Here is a 21,543-nt window from a genome sequence, read left to right as displayed (position 1 = left end):
CGTTAGTATATGTGGGAAGAAGTAATGTGCTGTCCGAATCTTCCCGGAAAGTGCTTTCTTGAAATTTCATTAGCAAGGCTCTAGTCATGCACAACGACTCTCTCGTCTGCCACTGGAGTTTACTGATATCATTTGAGTGTTACAGACCTTTGATACAACAAATGTAAGAAATGACATATTGCTGTCTCGATAGTAACAGCTTTTTTGAAATGGGGCTGCCTGTAAACCGCAGTTACTGTTCCCCAGTTTTTGCCTTTGTTTTTTTATAGGTGGTAAAAAGGAAAACAGAATAAAGGCAGAGAGAGAGAGAGAGAGAGAGAGATAGTTTCACATATGTTTTCCTAGTATTGTCAAAGACTTGCGCCATCAGTTTGAAAAGATATTAAACAAAATGCATCACATCTGTTGCTGAGACACCATAAAAAACGTGGATCACTGTTACCCGCACTCGGGGCAGGTTTCATCCACTCAGTCATTTGTTCATGAAAAAGGGTTAGTAAAATGTTGGAACAAAGTAGACACGATGAATATCTCTAGAATAGTCATGAACTCATACTGGAATACGAGAAAAAATAATACATTAAATTTTGAAGGTAAGAAGACGAACACAGTGTACAATATTTCAACAATCGTCTAATTCATTTTGAAGTTACTTATTACACTTTGATAATTACGTACAAAAAGCATATACCTTACTATGGATATGACTATTATTACACAAATAACTGAAGCTCTGGTACTTGAAAATACCCACTTTTTGTTAGTCATGGCGGACAGATAATTCTTATCAAATCCTCCCAAGGATAAAAGACTTTCACTTTTTGCTCTGGATATTTGTAGTAGGATTTTATCTTACTCATACAGTTCACTTTAACCCCTTCATCACTCACCACAGTCGCAACTGCGGAATATTCATCTTTGTCGTAAAAAAACTGTATCATATTGCCCAACTGCTAATTTCTCGTTCTACATTTTGTGTTGCTGGCTATCATTTTCAACTTCAGCGGAGGTTTCTGAATCACATCTACATCTACATCGATACTCCGCAAGCCGCCGCACGGTGCGTGGCGGAGAGTACGTTGCACCGCTACTAGTCGTTTCCGTTCATGTTCCACTCGCAGATAGAGCGACGGAACAACCGTCGCCTGTGTGCCTCCTTAGAAGCCCAAATTTCTCGTCTCTTATCTTCGTGGTCCCTTCGCGAAATGTATGTTGGCGGCAGTAGGATCGTTCTGTAGTCAGCTTCAAATGACGGTTCTCTAAACTTTCTCGAATAGTGTGATTCTTGAGTTTCTCCCGGCGTATTTGATAATCAAAATATCCACGGGTGTACTGCCAGTCTATAGTGTCCAACGGGCACAATATTTCGGCGATCAAACATGTCGCCATCATCAGGTGAACTGACGGACTGAGCTCCTGTGAACGTGCCGGCACGGAGATCCGTACGCTATGGCTGCTCAGGGGAAACTGGGTTCGGTCGCGGCGGCGGCCGATTTAAATACCCTCCGCCCGCGGCGCGCTCCCTCCGCCGTCCGCGCCACGGTAGCGCGGTGGAACAGATTGCGACGGCGTCTGAGATGACGTCGGTGTGATGGCTCTGTCCGCCGTGGTCGTCACAACTATGCGTTTACTCGATTTACTCTTGATTAACCCAATCGCTGGTTCCCTAGCCTTGCTAAGATTATAGCCACAGTCACGGTTTATGAGGTCGTCATTGGTGCGAATTTCGATGGCCTCTCTAACAACGCTGTCCCAGTATTTCGACGTCTGTACCAGAATCCTCGTGCGGTCATACTCCATAGCGTGATTTTCCGACAAACAATGTTCAGCGACCGCCGACTTGCTCGGATACATCAGTCGAGTGTGCCTCTGGTGTTCACGGCATCGATCCTCGACGGTACGCATCGTCTGACCAATATAGGACTTGCCACATTGACACGGAATCTGGTACACGCCGGCCTTCCTCAAACCGAGGTCATCTTTGGCGCTCCCCACCAGTGCACAAGTTTTATTCGGAGGACAAAACACAGTTCCGACCCGGTGTTTCTTCAGAATGCGGGCGATTTTCCCCGAGAGTGCGCCTGTGTATGGAATAAATGCAGTGCCTACCTCCTCCCTCGTGACTTCACCCATCTCAGCAGTTTGTGCTGCAGTGGTTGGGCGGAGAGCACGTTGGATCTGCCACTCTGAGTACCCATTTTTTCGAAATACAGTTCTCAGATGTTCCAATTCCTGGGGTAGACTCTCTGTGTCAGAGATAGTGCGCGCCCTATGTACTAGAGTTTTAAGTACCCCTTTCCTCTGTGACGGGTGGTGGCAGCTGTCTGCGTGCAAATACAGATCAGTGTGTGATTTTTTAATTCTAGTGGTAGCTTATTGAAAATGGATGCAGCAGTATACTACACACCTTGCTGCACCGATCCAAATGCAGGTTTTATTTATGCCGAGTATTAACTGAGTGAAAGCTACTTATTCTTAGGAATAAGCTAATATTGTTAACAAGAAATGTCAGTAAGGAATATATATATTGGGAGGCCAATGTCAAAGCACCCAGAATCGTGAACAGGGGTCGATGTGAGGTTCGCGAACTTACATCAGTTATTGCCCAAACCGCCAGTTTCTGAGCTATAAATACCCCTTTAGAATGGGAAGAGTTAACCCAAAATATAATACCATGCGACATAAGCGAATGAAAATAAGCAAAGTAGACTAATTTCTAATTTTCGTGTCAAACGATCACTCACTTCGTATACCGTTCGAATAGTGAAAATGGCAGCATTAAGTCTTTGAACAAGATCCTGAACGTGGGCTTTCCACGACACCTTCCTATCTTTCTGAACACCTAGAAATTTCACCAGCAATGCTCAGAAAATGATTGTTAAATACTGTACATATATCTGATTTATCAGTAACAGAAATATTATTACTGCCAACGGACTTTATACCATCGACCTTGTGCAGCTGACCAGACACTTCCTTCACAACTGACCATATGGTTTTAATTTTTTCCTGTGAATTAGCTATTCTATTTGCATACCACATACTCTTTGCCTTTCTAATGACATTCTTAAGCACCTTACAATACTGTTTGTAATGGGCTGCTGTAGCTTGATTGGGACTACTAACATTTTCTACATCTACATGACTACTCTGCAATTCACATTTAAGTGCTTGGCAGAGGGTTCATCGAACCACAATCATACTATCTCTCTACTATTCCACTCCCGAACAGCGAGCGGGAAAAACGAACACCTAAACATTTCTGTTCGAGCTCTGATTTCTCTTATTTTATTTTGATGATCATTCCTACCTATGTAGGTTGGGCTCAACAAAATATTTTCGCATTCGGAAGAGAAAGTTGGTGACTGAAATTTCGTAAAAAGGTCTCGCCGCGACGAAAAACGTCTATGCTGTAATGACTTCCATCCCAACTCGTGTATCATATCTGCCACACTCTCTCCCCTATAACGCGATAATACAAAACGAGGTCCCCTTTTTTGCACCTTTTCGATGTCCTCAGTTCCCACTTTGTTCTACATGATATCCTTATCACACTAGTCAGCCACCCGGGCTCCCTATCACTGTTAGTACTACGTTTAGAATGTTCTAATGGAAAGCTACTCTCGAAGAGCATGAGAAATGTGTCGAGGAAAGCATTATATTTATCACCTACTTATCGGCACTATAAACATCCAGCCACTCTTGCTTCTTGACAAGGTTTAAAAAAACTCTTCTATTGCTGTTGGATTAACTTTCCTACATATTTTGTAATTAAATGTGACATTTGTATGAGTACTAAAGCCTTTTGGTGTTAAAATTAGTGAATCATAGTTTAATAACAGAATGCCCATCTAGTAATGAAGAAGGAAAAAAATATTCTCTGTAGCTATTCTACTGCTCCCTTGAACCCTAGTTGGAAAAAACACTGTCTGCGTCAGATCGTATGAATTTATGAGATCTACCAACATCATTTTCTTGCACCATCATATATAAAATTTATATTGAAGTCGCCACATATAACTAATTTCTGGTACTTCGTACAAAGTGAATCAAGAACCCTCTCTAGCTCGAACAGAAATGCTCTGAAGTCCGAGTTAGGGGACCTATAAACAACAACAATTAGAAGTTTAGTTTCCCTATATTCAACTGCCCCTGCACAACATTCAAATATCTGTTCAGTGCAGTGCTGTGATAGGTCTATGGCGTCAAATGGAATGCTGTTTTTACGTACATGGCCACTCCCCCACTCCACAAGGTACTCCTTGAAAAACAGCCAGCTAATCTATATCATGGTAAAGGAAGCCTCCGAATTGTCAAATTATTTAAGTGGTGCTCTGATATACCAATAATTTCAGTCAACATCTGTAAGCAGTTCACGAACTTTATCTCTAATACCTCTTATATTCTGATGAAATATGCTAATTCCTTATCTACTTGGAAACATGACGTCCTCTGAAGGTGAGGCCTTAGAGGAACTTCCTTCAAGCATGTATACCTACCACCTGACTTCAGTCTAAAAAAAGGTGCAGCTCTAACACCAACTACTACAGGAATTTTTCCAGTAGTGATCCCACCACCACCCACTAACTGTCACCTATACGTTTTGCCAGCCTCCCCTTCCCATACTTATTGAGGTGCAGGCTATGCCTAGTGATATCTCATCTACTGATAGACCCACCTGGCACCACTGAGATGTGACCCATGCCCTCTGCCATCAGCACCCTCCCCAGGCCCATGTTAACGCGCCTAACAGCCGCATTAAGATAAGGCCATCTTGACGCCGTAACAGTTGCACGAAACGCACATTAGTGCCACCAGTATAAATAGCTATCTTTACCAGGTCACCTCCTACATCATATTCCCCATCCCTATCAAGCATGTTCCCTGCTCCACCCATTCGGATGCAGGCTGAGTTGGCATCCCTTCTCTCCCAGCTTCAGGCAGTGTTGGCTTCGGTCACACAGCTTGAGGCTGTTGCCAATGGGCATCACTGTGGGGGTCCGGATGGGGGTTTGTCGGGGACGGCCAGCTCGTCCCACGCATCCCCCGATTGGACTACGACTGTTGCTGCCCGGGATACTGCCCACATTGAGACTGACCCCGCACCTGTGGTAGAGTGGGAGATCGTCTCGAGGTGTGGCAGGGAGCGAAAGACATTCCGGAGGGCTGAACGGAAGGCCTCTCCAGTTTGTCTGACGAACCCGTTTCAGGCTCTGTCTCAGGCTGATACTGATCTTCGGCCGGACATGGCTGCTTGTCCTGTTCCAGAGGTTGCCCCTCAGTCTGCAAGATCCGGGCGGTCGCAGAGGGTGGGCTTACTGGTAGTTGGGAGCACCAATATCAGGCGCGTAATGGGGCCCCTTAGGGATATGGCAGCAGGAGAGGGGAAGAAAACCAATCTGCACTCCGTGTGCATACCGGAGGGAGTCATTTCAGGTGTGGAAAGGGTGCTTCCGGATGCCATGAAGGGTACAGGGTGCACCCATCTGCACGTGGTCGCTCATGTCGGCACCATTGATGTTTGTTGCTATGGATCGGAGGAAATCCTCTGTCTTCCGGCGGCTATCTGATTTGGTGAAGACTGCCAGTCTCGCTAGCGGGATGAAAGCAGAGCTCACCATCTGCAGCATCGTCGACAGGACTGACTGCGGACCTTTGGTACAGAGCCGAGTGGAGGGTCTGAATCAGAGGCTGAGACGGTTCTGCGACCGTGTGGGCTGCAGATTCCTCGACTTGCGCCATAAGGTGGTGGGGTTTCGGGTTCTGCTAGATAGGTCAGAAGTCCACTACACGCAGCAAGCGGCTACACGGGTAGCAGGGGTTGTGTAGCGTGGACTGGGTGGTTTTTTAGGTTAGATTGCCTCGGGCAAGTACAGAAAGGGTTACAGCCTCAAAGGGTGCGGGGCAAAGTCAGGACATGCGGGAACCAAGCAGCAATCGGTATTGTAACTGTAAACTGTCGAAGCTGCATTGGTAAAGTACCGGAACTTCAAGCGCTGATAGAAAGTACCGAAGCTGAAATCGTTATAGGTACGGAAAGCTGGCTGAAGCCAGAGATAAATTCTGCCGAAATTTTTACAAAGGCACAGACGGTGTTTAGAAACGATAGATTGCATGCAACCGGTGGTGGCGTGTTTGTCGCTGTTAGTAGTAGTTTATCCTGTAGTGGAGTAGAAGTGGATAGTTCCTGTGAATTATTATGGGTGGAGGTTACACTCAACAACCGAACTAGGTTAATAATTGGCTCCTTTTACCAACCTCCCGACTCAGCAGCATTAGTGGCACAACAACTGAGAGAAAATTTGGAATACATGTCACATAAACTTTCTCAGCATGTTATAGTCTTAGGTGGAGATTTGAATTTACCAGATATAGACTGGGACACTCAGATGTGTAAGACGGGTGGTAGGGACAGAACATCGAGTGACATTATACTGAATGCACTATCCGAAAATTACCTCGAACAATTAAACAGAGAACCGACTCGTGGAGATAACATCTTGGACCTACTGATAACCAACAGACCTGAACTTTTCGACTCTGTAAGTGCAGAACAGGGAATCAGTGATCATAAGGCCGTTGCAGCATCCCTGAATATGGAAGTTCATAGGAATATAAAAAAGGGAGGGAGGTTTATCTGTTTAGCAAGAGTAATAGACGGCAGATTTCAGAGTACCTAACAGATCAAAACGAAAATTTCTGTTCCGACACTGTCAATGTTGAGTGTTTATGGAAAAAGTTCAAGGCAATCGTAAAATGCGTTTTAGACAGGTGCGTGCCGGATAAAAGTGTGAGGGACGGGAAAAACCCACCGTGGTTCAACAAAAAAGTTAGGAAAATTCTGCGAAAGCAAAGAGAGCTTCACTCCAAGTTTAAACGCAGCCAAAACCTCTCAGACAAACAGAAGCTAAACAATGTCAAAATTAGCGTAAGACGGGCTATGCGCGAAGCGTTCAGTGAATTCGAAAGTAAAATTCTATGTACCGACTCGACAGAAAATCCTAGGAAGTTCTGGTCTTACGTTAGATCAGTAAGTGGCTCGAAACAGCATATCCAGGCACTCCGGGATGATGATGGCATTGAAACAGAGGATGACACGCGTAAAGCTGAAATACTAAACACCTTTTTCCAAAGCTGTTTCACAGAGGGAGACCGCACTGCAGTTCCTTCTCTAAATCCTCGCACAAACGAAAAAATGGATGACATCGAAATAAGTGTCCAAGGAATAGAAAAGCAACTGGAATCACTCAACAGAGAAAAGTCCACTAGACCTGACGGTATACCAATTCGATTCTACACAGAGTACGAGAAAGAACTTGCCCCCCTTTTAACAGTCGTGTACAGCAAGTCTCTAGAGGAACGGAAGGTTCCAAATGATTGGAAAAGAGCACAGGGAGTCCCAGTCTTCAAGAAGGGTCGTCGAGCAGATGCGCAAAACTATAGATCTATATCTCTGACGTCGATCTGTTGTAGAATTTTAGAACATGTTTTTTGTTCACGTATCATGTCGTTTTTGGAAACCCAGAATCAACTCTGTAGGAATCAACATGGATTCCAGAACCAGTGATCGTGTGAGACCCAACTCGCTTTATTTGTTCATGAGACCCAGAAAATATTAGATACAGGCTCCCAGGTAGATGCTATTTTTCTTGACTTCCGGAAGGCGTTCGATACAGTTCCGCACTGTCGCCTGATAAACAAAGTAAGAACCTACGGAATATCAGACCAGCTGTGTGGCTGGATTGAAGAGTTTTTAGCAAACAGAACACAGCATGTTGTTATCAATGGACAGACGTCTACAGAAGTTAAAGTAACCTCTAGCGTGCCACAAGGGAGTGTTATGGGACCATTGCTTTTCACAATATATATAAATGACCTAGTAGATAGTGTCGGAAGTTCCATGCGGCTTTTCGCGGATGATGCTGTAGTATACAGAGAAGTTGCAGCATTAGAAAATTGTAGCGAAACGCAGGAAGATCTGTAGCGGATAGGCACTTGGTGCAGGCAGTGGCAACTGACCCTTAACATAGACAAATGTAAGGTATTGCGAATACATAGAAAGAAGGATCCTTTATTGTATGATTATATGATAGCGGAACAAACATTGATAGCAGTTACTTCTGTAAAATATCTGGGAGTATGCGTGCGGAACGATTTGAAGTGGAATGATCACATAAAATTAATTGTTGGTAAGGCGGGTACCAGGTTGAGATTCATTGGGAGAGTCTTTAGAAAATGTAGTCCATCAACAAAGGAGGTGGCTTACAAAACACTCGTTCGACCTATACTGAGTATTGCTCATCAGTGTGGGATCCGTACCAGATCGGGTTGGGCCGCATGGGTTTAGCCGAGCGGTCTGAGGCGCTGCAGTCATGGACTCTGCGGCTGGTCTCGGCGGAGGTTCGAGTCCTCCCTCGGGCATGGGTGTGTGTGTTTGTCCTTAGGATAATTTAAGTTAAGTAGTGTGTAAGCTTAGGGTCTGATGATCTTAGCAGTTAAGTCCCATAAGATTTCACACACATTTGAACATTTTTTTTAGATTGAGTTGACGGAGGAGATAGAGAAGATCCAAAGAAGAGCGGCGCGTTTCGTCACAGGGTTATTTGGTAACCGTGATAGCGTTGCGGAGATGTTTAGCAAACTCAAGTGGCAGACTCTGCAAGAGAGGCGCTCTGCATTGCGGTGCAGCTTGCTCGCATGGTTTCGAGAGGGTGCGTTTCTGGATGAGGTATCGAATATATTGCTTCCCTCTACTTATACCTCCCGAGGAGATCACGAATGTAAAATTAGAGAAATTCGAGCGCGCACGGCTTTCAGACAGTCGTTCTTCCCGCGAACCATACGCGTCTAGAACAGGAAAGAGAGGTAATGACAGTGGCACGTAAAGGGCCTCCCGCTACGCACCGTTGGGTGGCTTGCGGAGTATAAACGTAGATGTTGATGTAGATCACTATCACTATCTTCGTAAAATTCCTACGTAACTCCCCTATGCTGTCAGTCACTTGAACCAACCCTGCACTAGGCTTCACATTACTGGTGACATGGTACCCATTCCTCAACACTTTGTGGAACTGCTGGCCCACACCTCTACCATGCGAACTACCTAGCAGCAGAACCTTCTTTCTGTTAGGCTTTGCAGCTGACTTAGATCTCCTAACTGCTGAGGACTGCTGCAGGTTCCCTACATCTACAGCTACACGAGGCTCCTTTCCACTCAATCCTGACAGTTGGTCAAATCTATTGCATATACGCAAAGAAAAACTGTCTGAATACCTCCTCTTCCTAGCTGCCAACTGGCAGTTCCCATTCCCCACCACTCTTCACCCTCCTCAACCTATCTACTGTAGTTCGTCCTTTGCGCGATGTAACTGCACCTGAAGTGCACAGATCTTACTCTTCTGCTCCTCAATCAACTTATTTCTACTACAGAGTCTGCATTACTTCGAAATGATTGTCTTCTTCTGTCTAGGGATTTCCACTTACCGAATCATATCTATAACACTTAACATGTTGATCGCAACTACCGGTAACAAATCTTGCAGCTCACCTCTGAACTGCTTCGATATCTTCTTTCATTCCGACCTGGTGCGGATCCCACACACTCGGGCAGCATTCACGGATGGGTCGCACTAGCGTCCTATTTGCGATCTCCATTACAGATGAACCACACTGTCCTATATGTCGACCATTCACCTTCCCCACCACAGTTCTCACATGCTACTTTCAGGTCATATCGCTACTCAACGTTAAGCCCAGATATTTAAACAACGTGACTGTTTAAAGCAGGACATTACTACTGGTGTATCCGAACATTACGGATTTATTTTTCCCACTCATCCTCATTAACTTACATTTTTCTACATTTTGAACTAGCTGCCATTCATCACATCAACAGAAATTTGGTCTAGGTCATCTTTTATCTTCGACACCTCCTTGTACACGACAGCATCATCAGCGAACAGTCCTATCACACTTCCGAGGGGCACCGCAGATGTTACCACCCCCGTCTCCGATGAACACTCTCCGTCGAGGAGGAGAAGAAGTTGTTGTTGTGTTAGGCTTCAATCCAAAGACTGGTTTGATGCAGCTCTCCGAGCTACTTTATCCTGTGCAAGCCTCTTCGCCTGTGACTAACCACTGCAATCTACATCTCTCTGAATCTGCTTACTGTATTCTTCCTTTGTTCTCCCTCTACGATTTTTACCCCCCACGCTTCCCTCCAAAAATAAATTGGTGATCCCTTGCTGCCCGTGAATGTGTCCTACCAAACGATCCCTTCTTTTAGTCATGTTGTACCACAAATTTCTGTTCTCCCCAGTTCTGTTCAGTACTACCTAGTTAGTTACATGAATGATCCATGCAATCTTCAGCGTTGTCTGTGGCACCACATTTCAAAAGCTACTATTTTCTTCTCGTCCAATCTTTTTATCGTCCATGTTTCACATCCATACATGCTACACTCCACACAAATACTTCCAGAAAGGACTTGCTGACACTTAAACCTATACTCGATGTTAACAAATTTCTCTTCTTCAGAAACGCTTTTCTTGCCATTGCCAGTCTACATTTTATATCCTCCCTACTTCGACCATCGTCAGTTATTTTGATTCCCAAATAGCAAAACCCATTTACTGCTTTAAGTGCCTCATTTCCTAATCTAATACCCTGAACATCAACCGATTTAATTAGATTACATTCTATTACCCTCGTTTTGCTTTTGTTGATGTTCATCTTATATCTTCCTTTCAAGACACTGTCCATCCATTCAACTGCTCTTCCAGGTCCTTTGCTAACTTTGACAGAATTGTACTGTCATCGGTAAACCTCAAAGTTTTTATTTTCTCCCTGGATCTTAATTGATAATCCAAATTTTTATCCTGATTCCATTACAGCTTGCTCAATATACAGATTGAATAACATCGGGGATAGACTACAACCCTTCTCACTCCCTTCCCAACCACTGCTTCCCTTTCATGTCCCTCGACTCTTATAACTGCCATCTGGTTTCTGTGCAAATTGTAAATAGCCTTTCGCTCCCTGTATTTTACCCCTGCCACAGTCTAAAATTTGAAAGAGACTATTCCAGTCAACTTTGTCAAAAGCTTTCTCTACGTCTACAAATGCTTTAAACGTAGTTTGCCTTTCCTTAACCTATCTTCTAAGAGAAGTCTACGGTCGATATTGCCTCGCGCGTTCTTACATTTTTGCAAAATCCAAACTGATCTTCCCAGAGCTTCTATCAGTTTTTCCACTCTTCTGCAAAGGATTCGTGTTCGTATTTTGCAGCTGTGACTTATTAAACTGATAGTTCGGTCATTTTCACACCTGCTTTCTTTAGAATCAGTATTAATAAATTCTTGAAGTCTGAGTGTATTTCACCTGCCTCATACATCTTGCTCAATAGATGGAAGAGTTTTGTCATGGCTGGTTCTCCCAAGGTTATCAGTAGCTCAAACGGAATATTGTCTATTCCCGGGGCCTTGTTTCGACTTAAATCTTTCTGTGCTGTGTCAAATTCTTCACACAGTATCATATCTCCTTCTCATCTTCCTCTGCGTCCTCTTCCATTTCCATCATATTGCCCTCAAGTACATCTCCATTGTATAAACCCTTATATGCGCCTTCCACATTTCTACTTTCCCTTGTTCGAGAAGGACTGGTTTCCCATCTGAGCTCTTGATATTCGTACGGGAGGTTCTCTTTTTTCCGAAGGTCTCTTTAGTTTTCCTGTAGGCAGTATGTATCTTACCCTAGTGATATATGTTTCTACATCTTTACATTCGTCTTCTAGCCATTCCCGCTTAGCCATTTTGCACTTCCTGTCGATTTCATTTTTTAGACGTTTGTATTCCCCTTCGCCCGTTGTATTTATTGTATTTTTATATTTTCTTCTTTCATGTGTTACCTAAGGGGTTCTACTAGGCCTTCACTATTTCAGCTCACAAAGTTACCCATTCCTCTTCTGCTATATTCCTTTCTCCTGTTCTTGTCAATCGTTCCCTAAGGCTTCCTCTGAAACCCTCTGCAACCGCTGGTGCTTTCAGTTTACGCAGGTTCCATCTCCTTAAATTCCTGCCTTTTTGTAGTTTATTCAGTTTTAATCTGCAGTCCATAACCAATGAATTGTGGTCAGAGTCCACATATGTCACTGGAAATATCTTACAATTTAAAATCTGGTTCCTAAATCTCTGTCTAACCATTATATAATCAATCTGAAACGTTCTGGTGTCTCCAAGTCTCTTCCACGTATACAATCTTCTCTCATAATTCTCAAATCAACTGTCAGTTACGATCAAATTATGCTCTGTGCAAAATTCTGCCAGGTGGCTTCCTCTTTCATTCTTTTCACCCTGTCCATATTCGGCTATTAATTTTCCTTCTCTTCCTTTTCCTACTGTCGAACTCCAGTCCCCATGACTATTAAATTTTCGGTTTTCTTAACTATCTGAATAATGTATTTTTCTCATCATACATTTCCTCAATCTCCTCTTCATCTGCAGAGCTAGTTGGCGTATAAACTTGTACTACTATGGTGGTTGTGGGCTTTGTGTCTATCTTGGCTACAATAATGCGTTCACTCCGTTGTCCATAGTACCTTATCCGCGTTCCTATTTTTTTTACCACTACATAACCTACTCCTGCTTTTTTGTATTTATAACCCTGTATTCATCTGACCAGAAGTCCTGTTCCTCCTGCCACCAAACTTCACTAATTACAAGTTTTTTTTTGTATCTACTGACTGGTTTGATGCGACCCGCCACGAATTCCTTTCCTGTGCCAACCTCTTCATCTCAGAGTAGCACTTGCAACCTACGTCCTCAATTATTTGCTTGACGTATTCCAATCCCTGTCTTCCTCTGCAGTTTTTGCCCTCCACAGCTCCCTCTAGTACCATGGTAGTCATTCCCTCATGTCTTAGCAGATGTCCTATCATCCTGTCCCTTCTTCTTATCAGTGTTTTCCACATATTCCTTTCCTCTCCGATTCTGCGTAGAACCTCCTCATTCCTTACCTTATCAGTCCACCTAATTTTCAACATTCGTCTATAGCACCACATCTCAAATGCTTCGATTCTCTTCTGTTCCGGTTTTCTCACAGTCCATGTTTCACTACCATACAATGCTGTACTCCAGACGTACAGCCTCAGAAATTTCTTCCTCAAATTAAGGCCGGTATTTGATATTAGTAGACTTCTCTTGGCCAGAAATGCCTTTTTTGCCATAGCGAGTCTGCTTTTGATGTCTTCCTTGCTCCGTCCGTCATTAGTTATTTTACTGCCTAGGTAGCAGAATTCCTTAACCTCATTGACTTCGTGACCATCAATCCTGATGTTAAGTTTCTCGCTGTTCTCATTTCTACTACTTCTCATTACCTTCGTCTTTCTCCGATTTACTCTCAAACCGTTCTGTGTACTCATTAGACTGTTCATTCCGTTCAGCAGATCATTTAACTCTTCTTCTCTTTCACTCAGGATAGCAATGTCATCAGCGAATCGTATCATTGATATCCTTTCACCTTGTATTTTAATTCCACTCCTGAACCTTTATTTTATTTCCATCATTGCTTCCTCGATGTACAGATTGAAGAGTAGGGGCGAAAGGCTACAGCCTTGTCTTACACCCTTCTTAATACGAGCACTTCGTTCTTGATCATCCACTCTTATTATTCCCTCTTGGTTGTTGTACATATTGTATATGACTCGTCTCTCCCTATAGCTTACCCCTACTTTTTTCAGTATCTCGAACAGCTTGCACCATTTTATATTGTCGAACGCTTTTTCCAGGTCAACAAAACCTAGGAACGTCTCTTGATTTTTCTTTAGCATTGCTTCCATTATTAGCCGTAACGTCAGAATTGCCTCTCTCGTGCCTTTACTTTTCCTAAAGCCAAACTGATCGTCACCTAGCGCATTCTCAATTTTCTTTTCCATTCTTCTGTATATTATTCTTGTAAGCAGCTTCGATGCATGAGCTGTTAAGCTGATTGTGCGATAATTCTCGTACTTGTCAGCTCTTGCCGTCTTCGGAATTGTGTGGATGATGCTTTTCCGAAAGTCAGATGGTATGTCGCCAGACTCATATATTCTACACACCAACGTGAATAGTCGTTTTGTTGCCACTTCCCCTAATGATTTTAGAAATTCTGATGGAATGTCTCTATCCCTTCTGCCTTATTTGACCGTAAGTCCTCCAAAGTTCTTATAAATTCCGATTCTAATACTGGATCCCCTATCTCTTCTAAATCGACTCCTGTTTCTTCTTCTATCACATCAGACAAATCTTCACCATCTTAGAGGCATTCAATGTATTCTTTTCACCTATCTGCTCTCTCCTCTGCATTTAACAGTGGAATTCCCGTTGCACTCTTAATGTTACCACCGTTGCTTTTAATGTTACCAAAGGTTGTTTTGACTTTCCTGTATGCTGAGTCTGTCCTTCCGACAATCATATCTTTTTCGATGTCTTCACATTTTTCCTGCAGCCATTTCGTCTTAGCTTCCCTGCACTTCCTATTTATTTCATTCCTCAGCGACTTGTATTTCTGTATTTCTGATTTTCCCGGAACATGTTTGTACTTCCTCCTTTCATCAATCAACTGAAATATTTCTTCTGTTCCCCATGGTTTCTTCACAGCTACCTTCTTTGTACCTATGTTTTCCTCCCCAACTTCTGTGATGGCCCTCTTTAGAGATGTCCATTCCTCTTCAACTGTACTGCCTACTGCGCTATTCCTTATTGCTGTATCCATAGCGTTAGAGAACTTCAAACGTATCTCGTCATTCCTTAGAACTTCCGTATTGGCTCTTCCTGACTAATGTATTGAACTTCAGCCTACTCTTCATCACTACTATATTGTGATCTGAGTCTGTATCTGCTCCTGGGTACGCCTTAGAATCCAACATCTGATTTCGGAATCTCTGTCTGACCATGATGTAATCTAATTGAAATCTTCCCATATCTCCCGGCCTTTTCCAAGTATATCTCCTCCTCTTGTGATTCTTGAACAGGGTATTCGCTATTACTAGCTGAAACTTGTTACAGAACTCAATTAGTCTTTGTCCTCTTTCATTCCTTGTCCCAAGCCCATATTCTCCTGTAACCTTTTCTTCTACTCCTTCCCCTACAACTGCATTCCAGTCGCTCATGACTATTAGATTTTCGTCCCCCTTTACATACTGCATTACCCTTTCAATATCCTCATACACTTTCTCTATCTGTTCATCTTCAGCTTGCGACGTTGGCATGTATACCTGAACTATCGTTTTCGGTGTTGGTCTGCTGTCGATTCTGATAAGAACAACCCGGTCACTGAACTGTTCACAGTAACACACCCTCTGCCCTACCTTCCTATTCATAACGAATCCTACACCTGTTATACCATTTTCTGCTGCTGTTGATATTACCTGATACTCATCTGACCATCCTTGTCTTCCTTCCACTTCACTTCACTGACCCCTACTATATCTAGATTGAGCCTTTGCATTTCTCTTTTCAGATTTTCTATTTCCCTACCACGTTCAAGCTTCTGACATTCCACGCCCAGACTCGTAGAACGTTATCCTTTCGTTGATTATTCAATCTTTTTCTCGTGGTAACCTCCCCCTTGGCAGTCCCCTCCCGGAGATCCGAATGGGAGACTATTCCGGAATCTTTTGCCAATGGAGAGATCATCATGACACTTCTTCAACTACAGGCCACATATCCTGTGGATACACGTTACGTGTCTTTAATGCAGTGGTTTCCATTGCCTTCTGCATCCTCATGTCGTTGATCATTGCTGATTCTTCCGCCTTTAGGGGCAATTTCCCACCCCTAGGACAAGAGAGTGCCCTGAACCTATCCGCTCCTCCGTCCTCTTTGACAAGGCCGTTGGCAGAATGAGGCTGACTTCTTATGCCGGAAGTCTTCGGCCGCCAATGCTGATTATTTATCAAAATTTAGGCAGTGGCGGGGATCGAACCCGGGACCGAAGACGTTTTTGATTATTACTTTAACCTATCCATTTCCCTTTTTACGTTTTCTAACCTACCTGCCCGATTAAGGGATCTGACATTCCACGCTCCAATCTCTAAAACGACAGTTTTGTTTCTTCTGACGACGACGTCCTCTTGAGTAGTCATCGCCCGAGATACGAATGGCGGACTATTTTACGTCCGGAATATTTTACGCAAGAGCAAGCTGCTTTCTAAAGCCGTGCTATTTGTAGAAATGAGCTTTTCGGTATCTGATCTTAGGGATACTGGTGTGTAATTTTTCGGGTCTTTTCTTTTACCCTTCTCATATATAGGAGTTCCCTACAGTTTTTTTCAGTCGCTTGGCACTTTGCTCTGGTGGAGATAAATTCGCGATAAATACAAACTAAGTAAGGGGCCAATGACATAGAGTACTCTCTGTTCAACCGAATTTGGATTCCATCCGGATCTGGCGACTTATTTATTTCTACTCATTCATTTGTTTTTCTACGACAGGGATGCTTATTATTATCTCATTCATACGGGACCCTGTGCGATGGTCAAGCGACGGTACATTTGTACAATTCTCCAGCGTGAACGATTTCATAAACGTGGAACTTAAAACTTTTCTCCTTCTTTTTGCTATCTTCTACTGCCAAACTAGACTGATCAACGGGTGATTGGATGACAGCCTTAGACCCGCTTAGGGGGTTTACATAGGACCAGTATGTTTTCGGGTTTTCCGCCAGATCCTTAGTCAAGCTATTGTATGCTTCGCGCATAGCTCTTTTCACACACGCGTGAATCCCTACTAATCTTTGCCTACTGCCATTTGTGCGTCCTCTTTTGAACCGAGAGTGCAACAGCCTTTGATTTCTCAGCATTTTCCGAATTTCGTTATTAAGCCGTGGTGCATCTCTTCCGTCCTTAATCCACTTACTAGGCGCATACTTGTCCCTAGCACGGTTTACAATCTGTTTCAACTTTGTCCATAATTCCTGTATGTCCATCATTCTGGAACTAAATGACTGCATTGCATTGTCGAAGTGAGATGCTAACAACTGTTTATCTGCTCTTTCTAGCAGGAAAACTCTCTTAGAGCTCTTGACGGATTTATTAGCTTTCTTAACCATAGTCGCTATGATATCATGATCACTAATCGCCTTCTGGTTTGGCCTGTTTGTAGCTAAAAGGTCCAAGATATTTCCACTGCCTGTGGACTGCAGAACTAGCTGCTCAAGACAGTTTTCGGAAAACGTGTTCAAAAGTACTTCACAAGACTGTTTGTCTTTACCTGCTACAGTGAATCCATACACGTCCCCGTCTATACTTGGTAGATTAAAGTCACCACCAACAAGTATTGCATGATCTGGCTATTTATGCACAACTGATCATAGACTTTCTCCAAATAGCTCTAGAACTTTCACAGCGGAGTCTGGTTGTCGGTAGAAACATCCAACAATTAACTTGGTTTCACCTAGACCTGTTATGCACGACCAGATATCTTCACCAACACACTCAGTTTCAATCTCAACAGAGACAATATTTTTGTCAACTGTAATGAACAGCCCCCCCCCCCCCCTCGCCAACCTACGGCGTCTAAATCTTTCTTTCCAATAACCATTCCAAGACGCGCTAAATATGTCAGAGCTTTATACTTCGGGTTTTAGCCAGCTCTCAGTCTCAAGAATAATCTGAGGTTGAGAACTTACGTGGAGGGTGGTACATTCGGAAACTTTGTTACGAACATTTCGACAATTTACTGATAAAATTTTTACAGTTGAACTGTACTTACTCCAAACGCGGTCTGGTTTTCCTATACGCGTATCGACTGGTGATATACTAGTACCACTTTTTCCAGATTTTGGGGTTACTTTGGCCGTAAGTAACTCTACATTCCTCAAAAATGTGCACCATTTTATTGAAGTGTTAAATATATTATCTAGATTTAATTTCGAACAAACGACAGTTTCTCATCTTGTCACCTAATCTGTCAGAAAAGCAGAACTACACTACCTTTATTTTTAGCTTAACTGACGTGAGGTCTCAAGGCAGGTCAAGGCAGAAGTTATTGGGACGTAACAGTTATTAAAACATTTACGGTCAACATCGAGTGCTGGCAGCACGGTATTATCCTGTGGAACTCATGTCCTTCCAGATCGTTCTTTGCACATTGTGAATGCATACTGCTTTGTTTACTTCACACCAATGACGTAACTTTTTCCGAGCAGTGGGTCAATCTACGCGCGAAGGACAAGAGTAACCTCAGCTTTCTGAAACATCAAAAATTCAATATATCGAAAATTACGTTAGTTTACCTTCAGTATACAATTTTGTAGCCATATATTCTCGCTCTAGTTGTGAGTTGAGGTTCATCTGCGGCATGTGTCTCTTGTAGTGCTATAATGAAATGGAAAAAAAATTAATGACCCCTCTGTCTCTGAAGATATACCCATCCGAAAAATATTGGACCATCTACCAACTACCCGCGTAAAAACCAAGAAACCTACATGGGAAGACGAAGTCCTCAAATTACCAGAAAGGTACGACATAGCAAAGGAATGGAGGCAATACTGGTCGCTGAATAATCACCATCCTCTCATCACTGATTTTGATCCTTCGATACCGGTGGAAGGAATGCAAATGCCCAAAAAAACTTGGTGCCGACTTAATCGTGTGAGGATTAACCACGGCAGGTGTAAGGCCATTCTCCACGGATGGAAACTCAGTGATGACCCACGATGCGACTGTGGTGCAGAAGAAAAAACAATCCCTCACCTGATCTTCGAATGTCCTGCGAGGAGGTTTGAAGGAGAATGGAGGCATATCATGAATGCTACTCCACGTGCTGTTTAATGGGTGACCTGCTTAGACGTGGACTTGTAATAGCTGCAGTGGCTGCCTCCCTAATCTTTCGCATGTTGTTGTTTGCAATCAATCATTTAATAATATATTTGTAATTCGTTTATTATATTAATTAATAGTACGTGTGAAATTTTACTCTGTAGATGCCATACGCTCAATAAATAAATAAACCTTCAATATATTGTCAGTGTCGACATCAGTCAGATGATTTATTGTAACATGAAATACACGACGATAACGAACATTTGTGCCGGACCGGGACTCGAACCCGGATTTGCCGCCTATAGTGAGCGGTCGCCTTACCATTTGACTATCCGAGCACGACTCACGACCAGAACCAAATTTCCATATGTCGTCATTCATGTGTCCACAACCTGTTCTGTACACCTATTATGCGTATTTCCGTATAGGGGAGACATTTACGTGAAACTCGCTTGCGCGATGTCTGCGGATAAATACGATATTGCAGTGCCTGTATTATTCCGAATTACGATGCAAAGTTGCTTCAGACATGCATGCATGTCCGAAGGAACTTTGTATCCGATTGCTTCGGATAGAAAACTGTATTGATGACAGTGTTGTACAGTGTGACTAAGGCTTGTAGGTTTGAAACGGGCTGTCTTCAAAGTGATGGTAGGCACTGGAGTCATGATCATGCGCAAGATTATATTTTCTGTTGAGCGTTGTTTCAATGCCTTGTGCTACAAATGATGTGTTTAATCTGATTTTTGCTGTTTTGTTTAGGTATTGTGAGTTGGGAATAATGGTTGAGACTGTTGTGTTGGTATGTTGGTGGACAAAGAGGCTATGAAGCATTAAAAGAGTAGAGTACTGGAAACGAAGAGCACATCTCCAGTGACAGAGGCAAAGCTACGTAGGTGACCATGGAGTGGTCGAAGATTGGATTTTTCAGGGTAGCATCAAGGTATGAAGCAAAGAGGTAGCGGTTGTTGCGAAGGTGAGAATAATGTGGCGAGGGATTTGTAACAGTGCCATGATGGAATACTTTACAATGCTCTGTTGAGTCTGTAGGGCATGTGGTTCTGTGATTTGTAGATGTCAGTCGCCAGTTCAAGAGTTTTTTCATGCTTGTATGAGGTTGTGGATGTTTCACTGTGAGAATGTGCCACTTTCTGCTGTTGAGGAAGAGTTGGCACAGTTGATGGGACTCCTTTAAAAGGAGCAGATCTTGTGAGAATGTGTGTGCTGGTGAACGTAATTGCGCAAGTAGGGGCGTGGGTAGATATGGCTTGAGATAAGATCTTTTGAAGAAAGGGTTCAGCGAGAGCATGTCTCCTGAGTTTTCTTGGATACTGGCTTTTAATTTAGATGTTGGTGGAGTTCCATCAGGAAACCCCATTGGTTTTTCACGGATGTGTGGTTAGAGGAGGGGAGAAAGATTTGTGGGATGCGTAGTGTCTGCTGAGTATCGTATAGAGGATTGTGAGGGGCTGAACCGAGGAGATTTATAGCGAGGTTAAATGAAATGAGTATAATATCGCGGTTGAAGTTGCTTTGACGATAGGCTTGCCGAAACAGGGAAGTTAGAAAACCTACGTTACCATGATAGTTCGACATGGGGCAGGTTCAAATGGTTCAAATGGCTCTGAGCACTATGGGACTCAACTGCTGTGATCACCAGTCCCCTAGAACTTAGAACTACTTAAACCTAACTAACCTAAGGACAACACACACATCCATGCCCGAGGCAGGATTCGAACCTGCGACCGTAGCGACATGGGGCAGGCTTTGGACAATAATGTCAGCTGTAACATAGGTGGAGACGGTCTGGTCAATGCGGATGATAAAGTCATAGTGTATAGAACGATTGGGACAGATAATTACAGTGGTGGCATAACTCATTCATTGTTAAGTTCCTTGGATAAGAATTGTGTACTCAGCAAGATAATTAAATGGAAGGGGTGCGTTGTTGATGTGCAGGATGGGAATAATAAGTTCGTATCAAGTGGGTGGTGGTTTTGCTTTACATTTGTGACATTTTCCACCAACAGAGTTAGAAATTCATGAAGCCTTCAAAACACACGAAAACAATAAAGGAAGTGATAAAGACTCCATTTCACCAGAATTATTGAAATTGTTAGAACCAAAGATCATAAGTGATCTCCAGTTGCTGTTTGTGAACATCTGGAAAGCATAAAAGATTCCAGTATTGTGGAAAATAACGTCATTCCACCAATTACATAAAAAGGGAGACAAACAAAATGGCAGCATACATGGTGGTGATTTTGTTGGCGGTTGGGACAGGCCGGCAGCTTTCTGCACTTTTGGGTGAGCTGTTAAGTATACTTAAAGCGTTTCTGACATCTGTGGCCCTGTAGTTGGAATCTGGATAGCTATACTCTAAGCCCTGGTGGTAGTTGAAAGTTCTTTTATTTAATGGTCTCTTCTGAGGTGAATTCCTTAAAATATGGATGAGGAAGGTGAGACCAGAATCATTGTGGATATGGAGGACTATACACATTTGAATACTGATGTTGTTGATGTTGTGGTCTTCAGTCCTGAGACTGGTTTGACTCAGCTCTCCATGCTACTCTATCCTGCGCAAGCTTCTTCATCTCCCAGTACTTACTGCAACCTACATCCTTCTGAATCTGCTTAGTGTATTCATCTCTTGGTCTCCCTCTACTATTTTTACGCTCCACGCTGCCCTACAATGCTAAACTTGTGATCCCTTGATGCCTCAGAACATGTCCTACGAACCGGCC

At 43.2% G+C, this 21,543-nt stretch overlaps 1 protein-coding gene across 1 annotated transcript in view; it reads left to right on the top strand.

Annotated features, from left to right (window-relative positions):
- The window catches only part of LOC126335975 (sodium channel protein Nach-like), a 212,351-nt gene that overhangs the window by 37,131 nt on the left and 153,677 nt on the right, over positions 1–21,543 (top strand). The window contains exon 4 of the mRNA XM_049999452.1: positions 19,562–19,601. Coding sequence (XP_049855409.1) covers positions 19,562–19,601 — 40 coding nt within the window. The remainder of the gene's footprint in view (positions 1–19,561; positions 19,602–21,543) is intronic.

Source organism: Schistocerca gregaria, chromosome 2 (genome assembly GCF_023897955.1).
Source record: "Schistocerca gregaria isolate iqSchGreg1 chromosome 2, iqSchGreg1.2, whole genome shotgun sequence".
Classification (NCBI taxonomy): domain Eukaryota; kingdom Metazoa; phylum Arthropoda; class Insecta; order Orthoptera; family Acrididae; genus Schistocerca; species Schistocerca gregaria.
Note: the sequence above shows the minus strand (reverse complement) of the source record. Positions and strands in the feature narration are given on the sequence as shown.